General features: G+C 36.3%; 2 protein-coding genes across 2 annotated transcripts; both read right to left on the reverse strand.

The window, feature by feature from the left end:
• Positions 1–305: 305 nt before the first annotated feature.
• LOC127137464 (U11/U12 small nuclear ribonucleoprotein 31 kDa protein-like) lies at positions 306–1,138 on the reverse strand. The gene is made up of 3 exons (XM_051063920.1): positions 982–1,138; positions 698–916; positions 306–634 (listed from the first exon to the last, which is right to left on the reverse strand). Exons 1-3 carry the CDS (start codon positions 1,136–1,138, stop codon positions 306–308), a joined length of 705 nt encoding a protein of 234 aa, XP_050919877.1.
• A 13,285-nt stretch (positions 1,139–14,423) lies between these two features.
• LOC127137465 (U11/U12 small nuclear ribonucleoprotein 31 kDa protein) lies at positions 14,424–15,365 on the reverse strand. Its single transcript, XM_051063921.1, has one exon. The coding sequence runs from the start codon at positions 15,363–15,365 to the stop codon at positions 14,532–14,534; it is 834 nt and encodes a 277-aa protein (XP_050919878.1). The 3' UTR covers positions 14,424–14,531.
• Between the last annotated feature and the right edge of the window lie 5,836 nt (positions 15,366–21,201).

Below are 21,201 nucleotides of genomic sequence, written 5' to 3' on the forward strand. Positions count from 1 at the left end.
AAATATGGAATACACAAAAATGCTCATCACCAATTCACCACCACTATCACTAATTACTACCACAATAACTAATAACTAACATGTGCTTGTGATCAAAACCATAAACACATCCAACCAAGCCAACAACATATAAACAATTTCATCAATTACACCATATCTTGATAAAAAAAAAAAAATTGCCATTTAGATCTATGAAACACTGGCACATATATAGACACGACACACAGGACTAGTTGAATAATGCGGTAATGCGGAATACCAAACACACACCTTCAATCTGAAGTGTCAATGCTACATAGTCATGATCAATCATCATCATCATGATCACTCTCATCACTGAAATACCCAGCTTTCTTCCCTTTCTTCTTCGTCTTGTTGTTGTCCAAACCCTCATCATCATTTCTGTTTCTCCCCAGCAACCTTTCACCCGCTTCATCATCCACAACAGAAGCCCAATTATCGTCAAACTGCTCCGCAGCAATCTGACCACCCTCCTCCTCCTCCTCATCACCTTCCTCCTCCCCATCCCTATCCCTCAGCCCACTAAATCCCCGTCGCGGCTTCTTAGGCTGAGGCCGCGGCCTCGGCCCCAACTGATTCTTAGGACACTCATACGATAAATGACCATGCCCCCCTTACTCATAATACAAAGCAGTCTCAGTATTGTACACGCGCTTCCGAATAAACTCCGGAGCACGTCCATTATCAGCAGCAATAGAAGCAGTTAGAGTCCTTCCATTGAGAATCTTCTTATTCATCTCCGCCAAGGCACGTTGGGCGTCATTACGAGAAACGAATTGGACAAACGCGACACCGCGGCTTAGGCGCGTGTGACGGTCTTTGAGAACGGTTACACGCGCGATGCGGCCGAAAGTAGAGAAGAGCGTATGGAGATCGGAGTTTGTTAGGGAGTAATCTAGATTAGAAATGTATAGCGTCGATTTTGATGGTGCTAAGGGTTCACCTGTTCCTCCTATTGACGATCCTTTGTTGTTCGGTTTTGATTGGGTTTGATTACTGGATGTGGTGCCGGTGGTGGTGTTGGGGTTGAGGACGAAGCGCAGTAGCGGTAGTAGAAAACGTCGTCGTCTTCATCGCTGTCGCTGTGTTTTCGTTTGTGTTTCTTCTTGCTTGACATTTTTTTCGGTTCAGGTTTTTTGTTTCCGGCAACGGCGTTCGGTTTCCGGCGACGAAATTAGTTCTCCGATGCTTCTTTAATCTATAGAGGAAATCTGAGAGTGGAGAGATTCTATAATGCGTTTGAGAAACCCTAGAGAAGTGAAGCGAAACTCCAAGCGGATCTGGACATGGATCCGGATATTTTGGATTGGTTTTATATATGGTTTTATCCATTCTTATTTTTTTATAAGCAGTACTATCCATATGTAAATGGACAACTTGCTCACCGCCAGAGTACTTGTAAAGATAGCATAAAACTAAAAATTATTATGTTTTAATATTTTTTTATTTAATTGGTCAGCCACCCATCTGCATATATAAATTTTAATAATTTTTTGTTAGTATGATGCTAGATTTTTTAAGACAAAAATTTCTAGTTCGTTAGATATACAATTTTATTATATTATTTTAGATTATATTTTAATATCTTAAGATAAATAGAGTTATTGAAATTTAGCAAAAATAGAATAGAGTGAAATAGAAATTTTATTACTTTATTATTTGAATAATTAGCGATAAAAACAAAGTAAGTTTTTGATTCTGCTCATATAAAAGAGAAACAATACTGATGGAAAGTGATGAAAATTTTCATTCTGCTCATATTAAAGGGAACAATACTCGTAGAAAGTGATCAATACTAGTAGAAAGTGATGTAATTTTTTATTCCTCATATCTAAGGGAAACAATGCTAATGAAAAGTGATGAAATGAAATAAAATAGAATAATAAAATTTTATTATACTGGATCTGATTTTAATTAACTCAAACAATGTAATCTTATTCTATTTCATCTCATATCACTTCATATCATCTCATTGCATCAATTTAAGCAAAACCTTAGTCTAATAACTTCAGTTTCACAACATTTAAAAACTCTTATGTAGAATTTGTCCAGAATTGAAGAGGACTCATCTCTTACTAGAAACTCAACAATTAATTTGTTTTCAAAAGTAATGCTTTATTTATACGCTTAGATTATGTTTGGACATCTTAAAATGAAGATATAAGAATAAAAATGAACATAGTGAATCAACAAAATTAGAAGTACATACGATTAAAATGCATCAAAATCGATGACATCTTTTTAAATTTATTGAACTTTTCGCATTAGACTTTTTTCTATTGTATTATTTTTCAACATCATTTAATTTCTAGAACTCATGCATCCTATCCAAAAAAGCAAAGTTCTCACTCAGATGTTTCTTCCTTAAGACGTTCTCTCCATTCTACGAATGCTGGTGGTAGAGGAAACCCTCGTTTCAAATAAGCTTGTATAAAATGCATCTTAGTAGCAATCTGTCTAATCAAGACAACCCGGCCATTTAAATTATTTGGAGGGCAACTTAGCAGAGGGAAAACGATTTACGAAAAACTATGTCTTGTAAACTAAACTAAAACTCAGTCATATACATTTGATATAAGATGACTCATTTCAGAAAAATTCATCCACTTTATTGTCGTTGTGGGGACACCAATTTTACTAAGAATCAAAGGATTTTGAATAGCTTGTATTTGTGCATTAGTCATATAGAGTCGCATGTAATTATCGCACCTCAAAAACAGATGATAATGTGATCCCTCGCGATAGGACGCGGAAAAAAAATGTTGTTCGAAACAGAGTCGCCACCGAACTTTATTTATTCCAATGAAGGAATAGGAAATATCGAGAAAACCTTTAGAAATAAGAATAATGGTCGTCGCAACCATATTCGGGTTCGGGAGTCGATTACGCAAGGGGAAGGTATTAGCACCCCTCACGTCCGTTGTACTCAACGGGAACCTTTTAGTCTGATTTTGCTATTTGACTGTTAATTGACTATTTATCTGCTTGCTTCGAGTAATTAGAATTGATGATAGATGTGGATGAAGACCTCAGGATGGGGGAAATGGGAGGTTTTTTATTAGTGTGCTCGCGAAGATACAGCAATCTCCTGCCTACGTATCCTTATGGTGCAATAAGGAAATCAGAGCATTCGTAGTTCGGGCTACTACGAATATTGGTTGTGTTTTGTTTGATGAACGACTGTGTAGGTCGGCGTTCTAACGGCTAAACACTGGCTTGTCTACTCTCGATGGAGGCTCTAGCACTGGTTTGTTGTGCGCATTAGAAAGGATTGACAGTGTTCTTTTTGAAAGGGTTTTGGTCACGCGGGGGTGACGAGTTGAATTGACGTGTTTAGATTTGATTGGTTTTGATCGCTCGAGGGCGAGAAGTTAGGTTTGATTTGTTAATGATTTGAGGAACGACGAAAGATTGAGCAATATGGTGTACACCAATCGTTCAATTCCTTCGAGGAATAATAAGGCGTGCGCCTTCTATTCCCTTTTCGTTCGAATTGTTTTGAAAGTTTGTTTGTGGATGTTGAATACGCACGGTAGTGAGGCGTACGCCTCCTACTTGCTTATTCAAAGAATAACGAGGCGTACGCCACCTATTCCCTTATCCAATTTTATTTAACGTGTTTTAGTCGGAAGTCGATAATTTGGGCAATATGGCGTACGCCAATTATCCAAATAATCGAGAGACGGTGAGGCGTATGCCTCCCATCTTTTATCACCCGAGGTTTAAATTGTAAAAAGATATGTTTAGATATTGTATTCGATTTATGAAGATAGCTTGAATTTTGGGTTGGTAGGTTTGGATTTGTCGATGATTTGAGCAAGGTGGCGTACGCCAATTATTCAAATAATCAAGGAGTGGTGAGGCGTACGCCTCCCATTCTCTATTGAAGTTGTATAGTTTATTTTGTAAAATTGGGTTTGATATAAGAGGTGATTTGAGTTTATTCGATTGTGTTTTAAGTTTGATGACAAAAACTCGAGCAATGTGGCGTACGCCAATTATTCGAATAATCGAAAGATAGTGAGGCGTACGCCTCCTATCCTCTTTATTATCATAAATTTAGAATTAAATGTTTTAGAATTTGTAGTTGATTTGGAAAATGATTTGAATATGATGGTTGAAGTTTAGAAATAATTTGAATTTAGAACCTATGTTTGATTTGAAAAATTAATTTGAAATTGTATGATTATTAGGGTTTTAATTGAATGACGAAAATCCGAGCAATATGGCGTACGCCAATTATTCGAATAATCGAGAGATAATGAAGCGGATGCTCACTATTCTCCTTTTCATTCAAAGATTAATTATTAAAAATAAAACTTTTAGAATTTATAATTAATTGGTGGTGTGATTTTAATTGTATGGAGTTTTAGGGTTTTAAATGAATGACGAAAATCCGAGCAATATGGCGTACGCCAATTGTTCGAATAGTCGAGAGATAGTGAAGCGGAGGCTTACTATTCTCCTTTTCATTCAAAATTAAATTAAATAATTTTTAAGAGAATACTATTTAAATACGGTGAATTTGAATTTATTTAGAATTAATATACTTTTGGGAAAGACTATTTGGTATTGGACCAACGTCAAACTTATTTATTAGAAAATAAAGTAAATTATTTGTTGACGTTAACCATTAATCCACCATTTAACTAATTATAATATTATAACAAGATAAAAAGAAGAGTTGAAAATAGTAATCGAAACCGAACTAATAAATATTTCTAATATTAGTGTTATCTTAATTTTAATTAAAATAATCAAGAATAGCTCATAAACCAAGTAGACCGAATTGGAATGTTTGGGAAATAAATAAAAAGTTAGGCCCTAAACATTGGATCAAAGAAGGCCCAAGGGACTTAAATTAGTGTTATTTTCGGGATGGGCCACAAGGCCCAAAATCCTCTCCTACTCAGCCAAGTGGTACCGCCGAGAAGAGAAAAGGTTGGCATCGGTTTACCTACCGCCACGCGCATCATTGTTCATTGATAACATCATAAAGATTTTGGGAACATAATCTGACAGCACCCAAGTATTTATCATCAATAACATTAATTTACTCTTAATAATATTTTAAAAGAAGAAACAATCACCCCTTAAAGCAAAGAAATAAATCAAAATAATTTTGTCTCTCTCTCTTAGAACGACTCTTCATTCTTTCTGGAAAATATCCTCTCCCTATTAAATCCTGTGCATGGTCCCAATCCAAAACTGCAGAGAGAGAAAAAAAATTTGAAAGGAAACCGATGAACACCCTTCGGTGGTCATCCTCAAACAAACCAGGACTCGAACATGAAGTTCAAAACTTCCAACGTGACAAACGACCACAATCCCCTCAAACCTCCATATCCTCGACGGGATCTAGAAAACAGTAGCGAATCGGAACCTCAAAGGAAAACCTAATCTTAGCTTCTAACCCGTTTTCTATATCACAATCAACAGCAGAAATTAACGAGTCAAAATACAAGGTCAAAGCACTTTAAAGCAAAATAAAAGGGAAAGATTCCGCCGGAGCATCGTAGCCCCGACGAAGACCTGACGACCATGATTACCTTCGGTGAGTATGTATGACATTGTCCCTCTTCTTTTGCTTGTTGTTTCAAGTTTCTTCCTTTTCTTTCTATCCTTCTGTATCCACTCCTTGTTTTCTGTCTGATTTTGACTTTCTCCTCTTATTGATTGTCATTTCCTTTTGCACGCGATTGAAGGGGTCAAGCTCTTCAAACCCTGATTTTCAGTGTGAAAATCAGAGTTGAAATACAGAGTTTTAGCGGAGCTTTTCGGTGGAAGGTTCGTTTGGGATTTCGGCAGAGTGACGATATTTTTCTTCTCTCCTTTTTCAATCGATTAGCTTTCCTTTTTATAGAGTGAAATGAGCTCCCCAAAATCGTGTGTGGATCCTTGGCAGATGGTGCAAAAAGGAATCATTTCGTTAGCATCAAATCTTTATTTAGATTTTGGTGGGGACCAATGTAAATGTGGTAGGAAACGGATTTGATTGTGGTCCCAAAAAATCTCCAAATGCGTGGCCGTCTTCACTGAATCTCCCATCTAGTTTTTACTGCAGTGAAACCTTCAACAATTGAGGTAAGGAAATTGGTATTTACTGGCATATATTTTAACCTTAATTGATGACTTCTCAACTTCGATTCACAACACTTCTTCCGTTTTTGCTGATGTGAGGACTTAATACATTTAGGTATGAATTGTTGCTCAAGTATTTTCGAATCCTGTGAATCTTTGCCTTTGGTTTATCCTAACAATTGTGTGCTTACAAGTCTTATGACCATTAAATTGATGCCATGTTTGATACTTGGTTTGGTATTTGGTAGGTGATCTGAATGATATTCAGGATGCTTGATGATACTTGTATGGATGTTAACCTTGTTGATGGATGAGCTTGGATTGCTAGTCTACTGTGTTTTACATGGTGGTAGTCATGATTGCTCCTGTGATTCTATTACCATGAGGTTAGTCATATGCTGAAAACCTGTTAACTTGGAATGTGATGTTGTTAGCTATTGTGTTTGAAGTTTGAATGAAATTTTGCTATGGTAATGATTATTTTTGTTTTGGATACTTTGCTTGTGCGTGAGCTGATTTGTGGGTTGCTATGCTTGGTGATGCAGTAGTGGTTTGTGCAGTTTTTAGATCGTATATTTGATCAAGGTTAGATGGTTTGGTAACAGGTTTCTTCTTGTCATGGTTCAGCATCTGTCATGGTTCTCTGATAATAGGTTCTATTGTAACAGGTTTTTTTTTGAAGCATACCCTGGCACTGTTTTGGTTTGGAGCATTATGGCGTTTAAACCAATCCCGTCTTTAATTGATGATTCATAATGCAATGGTCCTGCCGCTATAGCTAAACCTCATGTCCCAAAAAGGTGAATCTGTAAATGTATCCTCATTTCCAAGTGTAGGCTAAGAGATACTCTCAACTATGTTTAGCATGTTAGTTTTCTCGATTGTTTAACATCTCTACTACCGACCAAATCCCTATCCAGTTATTAACATCAACATTCTGGAACTGAATCATCTGTCTTGGAGTTGTTAACATCCTGCCATTGAAGGACAATCATGTTACCAAGGTCTGCAACATGGCTTGCTGTGGGAGGAATACTCTGAACTTGCGTCTGTAGCCGTTTTTTGTTTTTTGGGTGTGACGGCTTGTTTTTGCTGTTTTGCCGTTCGGCAGCTTGTGACAGTTTTTCTTCTTTTGATCATAATCTCTTTGGGAAAATCCTTACTCATTGTTTCTTTGAATCCTGCAGGATTCACTCATGATACCAAGTTTACTGCTTTTGGAAGTGTTTTGGTGAAGAGAGTGCATGGAGTTGTCGTGGTCAACTGTCATGATGTTTTAAGCTTATATACTTTTTTATTGTAATGTCCTCAAGTCTTTAGATCATAGGCCATCGCTGTGTGTAAATCATGAGGTCTACCAATAGAATTGTAAACTATGCCCCTTACAAAATTTATTCTCAGAAGGATCGTGCCCATATGGAAAAAGAATGGTTTTGTACATCTAAATTTGTATTTTTTGATCAAAAGTAACATTATTATGAAGTCCATAGAAAACTGTTTCATTTTCTTTCTTATAGGAATTAAAAGACATTGAATCTAAATCCTCAGGAAATTTTCTCAAGTCAGGACCAGGAAATGCAAATCCTAGGCCATCCGTTAAATAACTCTTTAGACGTGGCCCGAGATGAGTAGAAAAAAATTCTCATTTAATAAGAATGCTCGCCATGAGACGTGAAGGACCATAATAATGCACCAATCTTGTAGGTCGGCCAAAAGGACTTGTTGATATGAATCAATTTGTACTTATGAACCAAATGATGCTTTTTATAATCTTGAATTAATGAGACGTGAGCCTTCGAGGCAACCTATGCATGGAGGGTGGACTATAGTAGCTTTGAGTTTCAAGCGAACGATAATAAAATACTTGTGTTTTTATCTCTTTGTTATTAACTTTTAAGTGGTGTTCTTGAGTTGGTAAAACACTTTTGTTTTATAAAACTCAATTTAAACCCCCTTTCTTATGTTTTTCACACCTTCGGGGTTTGTTTTAATTCTGACGGGGCTACCACTAGCAGATTGCTTACTAAGTGTGGGGGTGTTTTTCGTGACAGTCAAGAAAGATAACTTTGTGGCTTTCATAAGACTATTGGTGATTGCAATAGTCTTGCTACAGAATTCTGGGGTGTCCTTATGGGTTTGGAGCTTGCTTGGAAGAGAGATTTCAAGAACCTTATTTTTCAAGATGGCAAAAAGACAGTAGCAGATGCTCTCCAAGGGTCACCTTTGAAGTCTAAACAATGTTCGACTTTGGCTAGGCATATTCTTCTTCTCCTTCAGCATTTTAAAGAAGTGCATTCATTCACATTTTTAGAAAAACTATTAAGTGTGCTGATTTTTTAACCAAACTAGATTTGTCCAGTTTTGATGGTTGTATCTGATTCGATGATAATTTTTTTAGTAATGGTTCAAATGTCTATGAGACATGCTGCCTAATGTCTCCTGATTTTAGACCTTTGATCCTCCCATTTTACTAATAAATAAATATATATTTGATTAAACAAACTTAAAAAATTATTATTTTTATTATATGAGTTAAATAGTTTAAGTTTCAAATTCTGAAACATCCCCAAAAAAAACTATTTACTTACATTCTGAATTTAAAAGAATATACATTTCAAATTCTGAGTTGTCACCAAAAAAAATTCTATCAATGAAATCCCTAATCGTCACCAAAAATATATCTTATATTTTATATTTCAAAGAATTTAAATTTCAAATTCTGAATTTATTACCATCAATTACATCTAAAATTATTAGATTACTTTTCACAATATAAATTCATAATTTTAAAAACAAATACTTTTAAAATTACTGACTTAAATTTATTTATTTATCTTCTATTTTGCTAAAATTATATTTTTTTACTCTCCAATTTTTAAAACTAATATTTTGGTTCGCTATTGAACAACGCTGCATTATTTTTAGTTTTCAAAACTTTACTTTCATTAGAGAGGTACTTCATTTCAAAATTATTTTCCCAAACAAAATTTATCTCAAAATAAACATCATTTTACTTTTTCAATATCAATTTCTTTCAGAATGCCATTAAATAATTAAAACTTATTTCAAGTCATTATTCTCCTATACATTTATGACAATTTATAAAAACCTTAAACTATTCCTTTTTTAGGATGGAATGAGTAAGCAATCAATAGACATTTATGAACTAATAAAATATATCATTGTTTTTATAATTAATTTTATTTTTTATTTTATTTGTATTAAAATATTACAAATATATTAAAACAAACTTTTAGAATTTTTTTTCAAAATAACCAATTATTCAAAAATATTACCAAAATAATCAGGTTTGATAGAGGATGCGGCAGATGAATTGACGTACCCCCAATGCATGAAGAGGAGGCGCCAATAGCATTGACGCATGCATTAGACTCCTCGTGAGGAGGCGCCAATGCTAGTGGCGCCTACATTGGGCCTCATGAGGAGGCGCCAATGTTAGTGGCACCTATGTATGTTTGATTGGTGTATGCGCCAATTCATCTGGCGCATACACCCCTTGCTATTTTTTTTAATTATTAATATTTAATTTTTATTATTTAATAAAAAAGAAATAGTAATGAAAAAAAAATTCATTGATGATGTAATAATTGGTTACATTGGACTGACAATAAACTAATGACCCGTCCGATTATAACGTCCCCCTGTTCCACATCTCGGTGCGTTAGTTTATCTCCTAGGTCTTCCACGATTTTCTTGAGGTGTTTGGGGTCTTTGTGTGCTGACCTGATCGAGCGATGGTTGGTTGAAAGGTCCAACGGAAGTTCCAGCGGTATTTGATAGATGTGTCATATACAAATTGTTGAGTTGTTACCGATCTAAACCATGCCATATATTTTGTTGAGTCGGTCTTGCACCATGGATATCTGGTTCGTTCAAGATGTGTTGTCTTTGATTCCTCTATGGACGACACATGTCTTTTGCAAAGTCTCTCCAATCAGAATAATCCCATTGTGCATCAACCCTTTTTTGATGTCAATTCCCCAAACACGTGGGAGATTCTGGAATCTGTTGTAGCATTCAGAACTGCAGTTTGACCCGGTCACTCTGGTGCATTTCCACCATAGTGAATCGGATAACCGGTGTCTTCGTTGTCCAAACTGCAGCATCGTCATGGTTCACATCATGATCCAGACCCAGATATGGCCTCCAAACAAACTGTAAAACAATACGAAACGATTAGATGGAAAATAATTTGAGAAGTATTTTTAAATTAAAATATAGTTGGGTAGGATTATTACATCGTCATGTCCAATGTGGTCCAATAGATTTCGATAGACTACAATAGCGTGTTTCAGACACCTGTTGTAGTTCATTCCCCTTACTGACCACTTAAGATAAAAAAGAAGTGAAAAATATTATTTACTATTAATTATAATATAAAATATAATTAACTAAATGGTGAATGGTAAAGTGTTAGACTTACTTGGTTGCAAACGGGAACACGAATGGGCACTCATTTATCGGGGCGAGCGACGACATTCTTGACCAACCCCAAGCTTTAAGCAAATACGCACATGAAAAAAAATATAGGTATTCTTTTTTGTAGTTCTATACATTGCACTATATAGATGGGCCAATACAGCTGAACCCTAACTATAAGTGTTTACCTTATTAATGTTGCGTAATAAAGGTAAATACATTATATTTACAAAATTACCTGTACTTTCTGGAAACAAAAAATTATCAAATAAAATCATAATATAACACCAAGCTTTTATTATTTTCTCATACTCGGTTGAATCGTCGGGAACTACTATACTGGCATAATATTGTTTAAGGTATTTTAAACTTATACCTTGCCCCCTTGCTTGACCGGACGTGTCTCCCTCAGTTTCGTCGTCTTGCATATGGGCACCCAATAATTCATTGCAGATATTGTTGTCTTGGTTAACTCGATCATTCACTGCCTTTCCATCTATACGGAGACCCAACAACATGTACACGTCCTCAAGTGTGACGGTACACTCACCAATCGGAAGGTGAAATGTGTGGATCTCGGGTCTCCACCTCTCCAACAAAGTTAGAATGAACTTGTAGTCCACCGAGTACGAAACAATGTTGAGTTGATTTCCAAATCCACATCCTCTAATATATGGTTCTATTAAAGGATCGTGGGGTACATATTCATGTACACGACATCTAAACCGCTTCGGATCCTAATAATAAAAAAGTAAGAAAATGCAATTAGAAGAAGAAATACATAATCAACAAGCACAACTCTATAAGAAGTAAGAAAAACATAGATAACAAAGGTATAAGACTAAAAATAGAAAAAGTAAAAAGAGAGAGATGACATACAAATGCCGATATATTCTCGAGCGTGCCTCTATGTTCATCGCCCATAGTCAACAAAGACATGATTTTATTTTGCAAAGCTTGAGAAGTGGACTAGGGCATACGACAACGGTCAACGTTGGGGCCACATGACAACAAATCTTGCGGAATCAATGAACTCTGTCTTCAAAGGCATCCGTAACCTACCAATAATCGCTTTGGTGCATGCTACATATTTCAGGCTAAGGGCGTTGTTTGAAACCAGACGCTTAAAATGGAGTTCAGTGTTGCAATCTGGACAGTTGTTCAGTGATGCTTCGATGAAATTCATCAGACATGAAGCTGCCAAAGCAAACACACATGTGGTTACGGTCTTTGACCGAAGTAAAGGTTGGTTTAGTGTTGTCGAGTCCATGGATCACAATGAGGGCATGCCGATGGGACAGTACAGAGTCGAACTAGATAGAGGATAGTGCGACTGCAGAAAGTTCCAAGCCTTTCGTACCCCCGCTCCCATGTCCTTGCGGCATGCTCAAAGGTTCGAAGGGATCCATCATACTTGTTATCTGAAGTTTACAAAATCGTCAGTCTTTCAAATGTTTATAAAATTAGTTTTTTCGTAGTGGCAAAAGAGGATTATTGGCCAAAATATCAAGGGGACATCGTCTGGCACAACGAAGTTATGCGAAGGAAGAAAAAGGGTCGCCCAAACAGCATCCGAATTCGAACCGAAATGGATACTACGAACAAAATGGTTAGACTATGTAGTTCATGCCGTCAACTAGGTCACAATCGTAATAACTGTCCTAGTGTTAGAATGAGCACAACCAGATAAATTTACATGTACCTCTATTGCAATATATGAAAAATTAAATTTATTTCATCTTAGACGTCTGTCACGAAAGTACCATTGCATAAACAGTAACACATAGAATTATAACAAATACAAGAACTATGCAATTACAACCAGCAAAACAATTTTGAACATGTAATGCATCATCCTACGAGCATCTTGGTCTGTCTTAATATCCACCAATTCGCGTAATTCTCCGTGTTGGTTGAACGTGGACACAAGCCATTGTATTCTTCTAATCCGTTCACCCTCTCCAATTTCTCTCTCTAACCAACTGTACAACGTCCGATTAAGACGTTCAAACATATTTGTGTTCCAAAGTCGAATCTGTACCGGAGCCGCAACGGCAGAAAATATTACATCAGCACTTTGTTTTTGAATGTATGCAGACATTGTTGAAACAGGGAAAATTGAAATTGATGGTGGTTGAATTGTATTAGGAGATGAGTTTGAGTGAAAAATATTGCATCCAATGCGTGGTATTTATAGAGACGGACAAAACATGTGGGCGCTTGAGGGATTGACGCCCACATGACCATCACATGCAGCCAGATGAATTAGCGCCCACACAACCAAATGCACCTAGGCGCCACTAGCATTGACGCCTCCTCATGAGGCCCAATGCAGGCGCCACTAGTATTGGCGCCTCCTCATGAGGAGCGCAATGCATGCGCCAATGCTAGTGGCGCCTCCTCGTGAGGAGCGCAATGCATGCACCAATGCTATTGACGCCTCCTCTTTATGCATTGGGGGTGCCCCAGTTCATCTGACGCATCCTCTACCAAACCTAGTTATTTTGATAATTTTTTTAAATAATTAGTTCTTTTGAAAAAAAAATAAAAATAATTATTTTTTTGAAAAAAAATTCCAAACTTTTACCTACTTCCTCTTCAAGAACACCCATATTAATCCTATTTGAATCTGCTCAAACTTCAACAAAATTCAAGAAACCGATATCCTGAATTTCACAAAACTCCCAATATCTTTATATCTGAGTACAATTATCGTACTATGTAATCAAGCTTCATGTTAATCCTATTCATAGAGGATATGAACTCTACTATTTTCATTAACTTGTCCCATAAGACAATGATTCAATTAGTAAAACATATGAGCATACAAAAGTATATAGACAATCATGAATATGGTATCTATCGGTTATATATAACTGTCAACTGAATATGGTTTCAGAGTTATAGATATATCCAAAACTAACAATGCTTAAAACCAACAGTACAACAGTAACAATTGACCCCAAACTCCATATAATATAACTATACTTAATCCGATTCAAAGCCATAATTCAGAAAGAAAGGAAATAGCATAACAATAACCAATTTCTTTTTCTACATATCATTACAATGACATTCAAGATTAGCCCATGGTTCAAAAAGTTACAGAATAATTAAACCTATAATTTAAAGCCTAGTGTCGAGGGTGAGGCACAAATTGGTATTATTCTCCAGCTCAGCCAAGTGATTATGCATGAAAAGGATACCACATTTTCTCTAGGAGAAGCAATTTAAGCATTCTAAGAGAAACTTGAGAAATACTCATCAATCTGCATAAAAATGCTCAGTAGACATCAAAGAGTAAAGGTAATTAGAAGAACTGTTACCCATGGTTTTAAACTACTTTCCACAAGAACGGCGACAGTAATTGTGACTACAAGTCTACAACCTATGCTTTTCAAGATCTCAACAACCACATCAAATCCAGCTATATCTGACTACAATATTCTACATATCAAATATCATAACATAACCACCACAACTGTAATTAAAAACCTTACTTATATGATAACAAGATGTGCATAAAGTAAACCAGGGTGTTACAATTTGATTACATTACATGTTTTAACTGAACCAAAATAAAAAACATAACGAACAGGCTTTTCCTTTCTGTTTTACAGGTAAACCGAATGCTAAATTATGCCGATAAATAAGAGACTCGTCTGTCATCATTCATTAACTATGAAAATATGGAATACACAAAAATGCTCATCACCAATTCACCACCACTATCACTAATTACTACCACAATAACTAATAACTAACATGTGCTTGTGATCAAAACCATAAACACATCCAACCAAGCCAACAACATATAAACAATTTCATCAATTACACCATATCTTGATAAAAACAAAAAATTGCCATTTAGATCTATGAAACACTGGCACATATATAGACACGACACACAGGACTAGTTGAATAATGCGGTAATGCGGAATACCAAACACACACCTTCAATCTGAAGTGTCAATGCTACATAGTCATGATCAATCATCATCATCATGATCACTCTCATCACTGAAATACCCAGCTTTCTTCCCTTTCTTCTTCGTCTTGTTGTTGTCCAAACCCTCATCATCATTTCTGTTTCTCCCCAGCAACCTTTCACCCGCTTCATCATCCACAACAGAAGCCCAATTATCGTCAAACTGCTCCGCAGCAATCTGACCACCCTCCTCCTCCTCATCATCACCTTCCTCCTCCCCATCCCTATCCCTCAGCCCACTAAATCCCCGTCGCGGCTTCTTAGGCTGAGGCCGCGGCCTCGGCCCCAACTGATTCTTAGGACACTCATACGACAAATGACCATGCCCCCCACACTCATAACACAAAGCAGTCTCAGTATTGTACACGCGCTTCCGAATAAACTCCGGAGCACGTCCATTATCAGCAGCAATAGAAGCAGTTAGAGTCCTTCCATTGAGAATCTTCTTATTCATCTCCGCCACGGCGCGTTGGGCGTCATTACGAGAAACGAATTGGACAAACGCGACACCGCGGCTTAGGCGCGTGTGACGGTCTTTGAGAACGGTTACACGCGCGATGCGGCCGAAAGTAGAGAAGAGCGTATGGAGATCGGAGTTTGTTAGGGAGTAATCTAGATTAGAAACGTATAGCGTCGATTTTGATGGTGCTAAGGGTTCACCTGTTCCTCCTATTGATGATCCTTTGTTGTTCGGTTTTGATTGGGGTTGATTACTGGATGTGGTGCCGGTGGTGGTGTTGGGGGTTGAGGACGAAGCGCAGTAGCGGTAGTAGAAAACGTCGTCGTCTTCATCGATGTCGCTGTGTTTTCGTTTGTGTTTCTTCTTGCTTGACATTTTTTTCGGTTCAGGTTTTTTGTTTCCGGCAACGGCGTTCGGTTTCCGGCGACGGAATTAGTTCTCCGATGCTTCTTTAATCTATAGAGGAAATCTGAGAGTGGAGAGATTCTATAATGCGTTTGAGAAACCCTAGAGAAGTGAAGCGAAACTCCAAGCGGATCTGGACATGGATCCGGATATTTTGGATTGGTTTTATATATGGTTTTATCCATTCTTATTTTTTTATAAGCAGTACTATCCATATCTAAATGGACAACTTGCTCACCGCCAGAGTACTTGTAAAGATAGCATAAACTAAAAATTATTATGTTTTAATATTTTTTTATTTAATTTGTCAGCCACCCATCTGCATATATAAATTTTTATAATTTTTTGTTAGTATGATGCTAGATTTTTTAAGATAAAAATTTCTAGTTCGTTAGATATACAATTTTATTATATTATTTTAGATTATATTTTAATATCTTAAGATAAATAGAGTTATTGAAATTTAGCAAAATAGAATAGAGTGAAATAGAAATTTTATTACTTTATTATTTGAATAATTAGCGATAAAAACAAAGTAAGTTTTTGATTCTGCTCATATAAAAGAGAAACAATACTGATGGAAAGTGATGAAAATTTTCATTCTGCTCATATTAAAGGGAACAATACTCGTAGAAAGTGATCAATACTAGTAGAAAGTGATGTAATTTTTTATTCCTCATATCTAAGGGAAACAATGCTAATGAAAAGTGATGAAATGAAATAAAATAGAATAATAAAATTTTATTATACTGGATCTGATTTTAATTAACTCAAACAATGTAATCTTATTCTATTTCATCTCATATCACTTCATATCATCTCATTGCATCAATTTAAGCAAAACCTTAGTCTAATAACTTCAGTTTCACAACATTTAAAAACTCTTATGTAGAATTTGTCCAGAATTGAAGAGGACTCATCTCTTACTAGAAACTCAACAATTAATTTGTTTTCAAAAGTAATGCTTTATTTATACGCTTAGATTATGTTTGGACATCTTAAAATGAAGATATAAGAATAAAAATGAACATAGTGAATCAACAAAATTAGAAGTACATACGATTAAAATGCATCAAAATCGATGACATCTTTTTAAATTTATTGAACTTTTCGCATTAGACTTTTTTCTATTGTATTATTTTTCAACATCATTTAATTTCTAGAACTCATGCATCCTATCCAAAAAAGCAAAGTTCTCACTCAGATGTTTCTTCCTTAAGACGTTCTCTCCATTCTACGAATGTTGGTGGTAGAGGACACCCTCGTTTCAAATAAGCTTGTATAAAATGCATCTTAGTAGCAATCTGTCTAATCAAGACAACCCGACCATTTAAATTATTTGGAGGGCAACTTAGCAGAGGGAAAACGATTTACGAAAAACTATGTCTTGTAAACTAAACTAAAACTCAGTCATATACATTTGATATAAGATGACTCATTTCAGAAAAATTCATCCACTTTATTGTCGTTGTGGGGACACCAATTTTACTAAGAATCAAAGGATTTTGAATAGCTTGTATTTGTGCATTAGTCATATAGAGTCGCATGTAATTGTCGCACCTCAAAAAAAGATGATAATGCGATCCCTCGCGATAGGACGCGGAAAAAAAAATGTTGTTCGAAACAGAGTCGCCACCGAACTTTATTTATTCCAATGAAGGAATAGGAAAATATCGAGAAAACCTTTAGAAATAAGAATAATGGTCGTCGCAACCATATTCGGGTTCGGGAGTCGATTACGCAAGGGGAAGGTATTAGCACCCCTCACGTCCGTTGTACTCAACGGGAACCTTTTAGTCTGATTTTGCTATTTGACTGTTAATTGACTGTTTATCTGCTTGCTTCGAGTAATTAGAATTGATGATAGATGTGGATGAAGACCTCAGGATGGGGGAAATGGGAGGTTTTTTATTAGTGTGCTCGCGAAGATACAGCAATCTCCTGCCTACGTATCCTTATGGTGCAATAAGGAAATCAGAGCATTCGTAGTTCGGGCTACTACGAATATTGGTTGTGTTTTGTTTTGATGAACGACTGTGTAGGTCGGCGTTCTAACGGCTAAACACTGGCTTGTCTACTCTCGGTGGAGGCTCTAGCACTGGTTTGTTGTGCGCATTAGAAAGGATTGACAGTGTTCTTTTTGAAAGGGTTTTGGTCACGCGGGGGTGACGAGTTGAATTGACGTGTTTGGATTTGATTGGTTTCGATCGCTCGAGGGCGAGAAGTTAGGTTTGATTTGTTGATGATTTGAGGAACGACGAAAGATTGAGCAATATGGTGTACACCAATCGTTCAATTCTTTCGAGGAATAATAAGGCGTGCGCCTTCTATTCCCTTTTCGTTCGAATTGTTTTGAAAGTTTGTTTGTGGATGTTGAATACGCACGGTAGTGAGGCGTACGCCTCCTACTTGCTTATTCAAAGAATAACGAGGCGTACGCCACCTATTCCCTTATCCAAGTTTATTTAACGTGTTTTAGTCGGAAGTCGATAATTTGTGCAATATGGCGTACGCCAATTATCCAAATAATCGAGAGACGGTGAGGCGTACGCCTCCCATCTTTTATCACCCGAGGTTTAAATTGTAAAAAGATATGTTTAGATATTGTATTCGATTTATGAAGATAGCTTGAATTTTGGGTTGGTAGGTTTGGATTTGTCGATGATTTGAGCAAGGTGGCGTACGCCAATTATTCAAATAATCAAGGAGTGGTGAGGCGTACGCCTCCCATTCTCTATTGAAGTTGTATAGTTTATTTTGTAAAATTGGGTTTGATATAAGAGGTGATTTGAGTTTATTCGATTGTGTTTTAAGTTTGATGACAAAAACTCGAGCAATGTGGCGTACGCCAATTATTCGAATAATCGAAAGATAGTGAGGCGTACGCCTCCTATCCTCTTTATTATCATAAATTTAGAATTAAATGTTTTAGAATTTGTAGTTGATTTGGAAAATGATTTGAATATGATGGTTGAAGTTTAGAAATAATTTGAATTTAGAACCTATGTTTGATTTGAAAAATTGATTTGAAATTGTATGATTATTAGGGTTTTAATTGAATGACGAAAATCCGAGCAATATGGCGTACGCCAATTATTCGAATAATCGAGAGATAATGAAGCGGATGCTCACTATTCTCCTTTTCATTCAAAGATTAATTATTAAAAATAAAACTTTTAGAATTTATAATTAATTGGTGGAGTGATTTTAATTTTATGGAGTTTTAGGGTTTTAAATGAATGACGAAAATCCGAGCAATATGGCGTACGCCAATTGTTCGAATAGTCGAGAGATAGTGAAGCGGAGGCTTACTATTCTCCTTTTCATTCAAAATTAAATTAAATAATTTTTAAGAGAATACTATTTAAATACGGTGAATTTGAATTTATTTAGAATTAATATACTTTTGGGAAAGACTATTTGGTATTGGACCAACGTCAAACTTATTTATTAGAAAATAAAGTAAATTATTTGTTGACGTTAACCATTAATCCACCATTTAACTAATTATAATATTATAACAAGATAAAAAGAAGAGTTGAAAATAGTAATCGAAACCGAACTAATAAATATTTCTAATATTAGTGTTATCTTAATTTTAATTAAAACAATCAAGAATAGCTCATAAACCAAGTAGACCAAATTGGAATGTTTGGGAAATAAATAAAAAGTTAGGCCCTAAACATTGGATCAAAGAAGGCCCAAGGGACTTAAAGTAGTGTTATTTTCGGGATGGGCCACAAGGCCCAAAATCCTCTCCTACTCAGCCAAGTGGTACCGCCGAGAAGAGAAAAGGTTGGCCTCGGTTTACCTACCGCCACGCGCATCATTGTTCATTGATAACATCATAAAGATTTTGGGAACATAATCTGACAGCACCCAAGTATCTATCATCAATAACATTAATTTACTCTTAATAATATTTTAAAAGAAGAAACAATCACCCCTTAAAGCAAAGAAATAAATCAAAATAATTTTGTCTCTCTCTCTTAAAACGACTCTTCATTCTTTCTGGAAAATATCCTCTCCCTATTAAATCGTGTGCATGGTCCCAATCCAAAACTGCAGAGAGAGAAAAAAATTTGAAAGGAAACCGATGAACACCCTTCGGTGTTCATCCTCAAACAAACCAGGACTCGAACATGAAGTTCAAAACTTCCAACGTGACAAACGACCACAATCCCCTCAAACCTCCAAATCCTCGACGGGATCTAGAAAACAGTAGCGAATCGGAACCTCAAAGGAAAACCTAATCTTAGCTTCTAACCCGTTTTCTATATCACAATCAACAGCAGAAATTAACGAGTCAAAATACAAGGTCAAAGCACTTTAAAGCAAAATAAAAGGGAAAGATTCCGCCGGAGCATCGTAGCCCCGACGAAGACCTGACGGCCATGATTACCTTCGGTGAGTATGTATGACGTTGTCCCTCTTCTTTTGCTTGTTGTTTCAAGTTTCTTCCTTTTCTTTCTATCCTTCTGTATCCACTCCTTGTTTTCTGTCTGATTCTGACTTTCTCCTCTAATTGATTGTCATTTCCTTTTGCACGCGATTGAAGGGGTCAAGCTCTTCAAACCCTGATTTTCAGTGTGAAAATCAGAGTTGAAATACAGAGTTTTAGCGGAGCTTTTCGGTGTAAGGTTCGTTTGGGATTTCAGCAGAGTGACGGTATTTTTCTTCTCTCCTTTTTCAATCGATTAGCTTTCCTTTTTATAGAGTGAAATGAGCTCCCCAAAATCGTGTGTGGATCCTTGGCAGATGGTGCAAAAAGGAATCATTCCGTTAGCATCAAATCTTTCTTTAGATTTTGGTGGGGACCAATGTAAATGTGGTAGGAAACGGATTTGATTGTGGTCCCAAAAAATCTCCAAATGCGTGGCCGTCTTCACTGAATCTCCCATCTAGTTTTTACTGCGGTGAAACCTTCAACAATTGAGGTAAGGAAATTGGTATTTACTGGCATATATTTTAACCTTAATTGATGACTTCTCAACTTCGATTCACAACACTTCTTCCGTTTTTGCTGATGTGAGGACTTAATACATTTAGGTATGAATTGCTGCTCAAGTATTTTCGAATCCTGTGAATCTTTGCCTTTGGTTTATCATAACAATTGTGTGCTTACAAGTCTTATGACCATTAAATTGATGCCATGTTTGATACTTGGTTTGGTATTTGGTAGGTGATCTGAATGATATTCAGGATGCTTGATGATACTTGTATGGATGTTAACCTTGTTGATGGCTGAGCTTGGATTGCTAGTCTGCTGTGTTTTACATGGTGGTAGTCATGATTGCTCCTGTGATTCTATTACCATGAGGTTAGTCATATGCTGAAAACCTGTTAACTTGGAATGTGATGTTGTTAGCTATTGTGTTAGAAGTTTGAATGAAATTTTGCTATGGTAATGATTATTTTTGTTTTGGATACTTTGCTTGTGCGTGAGCTGATTTGTGGGTTGCTATGCTTGGTGATGCAGTAGTGGTTTGTGCAGTTTTTAGATCGTATATTTGATCAAGGTTAGATGGTTTGGTAACAGGTTTCTTCTTGTCATGGTTCAGCATCTGTCATGGTTCTCTGATAATAGGTTCTATTGTAACAGGTTTTTTTTTAAGCATACCCTGGCACTGTTTTGGTTTGGAGCATTATGGCGTTTAAACCAATCCCGTCTTTAATTGATGATTCATAATGCAATGGTCCTGCCGCTATAGCTAAACCTTATGTCCCAAAAAGGTGAATCTTTAAATGTATCCTCATTTCCAAGTGTAGGCTAAGAGATACTCTCAACTGTGTTTAGCATGTTAGT

This window comes from Lathyrus oleraceus, chromosome 4 (assembly GCF_024323335.1).
Source record: "Lathyrus oleraceus cultivar Zhongwan6 chromosome 4, CAAS_Psat_ZW6_1.0, whole genome shotgun sequence".
Lineage (NCBI taxonomy): Eukaryota > Viridiplantae > Streptophyta > Magnoliopsida > Fabales > Fabaceae > Lathyrus > Lathyrus oleraceus.

Coding starts and splice junctions, on each gene's coding strand:
- LOC127137465 (XM_051063921.1), bottom strand. CDS start 15,365: ATGTCAAGCAAGAAGAAACACAAACGAAAACACAGCGACATCGATGAA.
- LOC127137464 (XM_051063920.1), bottom strand. CDS start 1,138: ATGTCAAGCAAGAAGAAACACAAACGAAAACACAGCGACAGCGATGAA. Junction 917..981: donor AAACCGAACAACAAAGGATC/GTCAATAGGAGG, acceptor TTTCTAATCTAG/ATTACTCCCTAACAAACTCC. Junction 635..697: donor TATTGCTGCTGATAATGGAC/GTGCTCCGGAGT, acceptor ATTATGAGTAAG/GGGGGCATGGTCATTTATCG.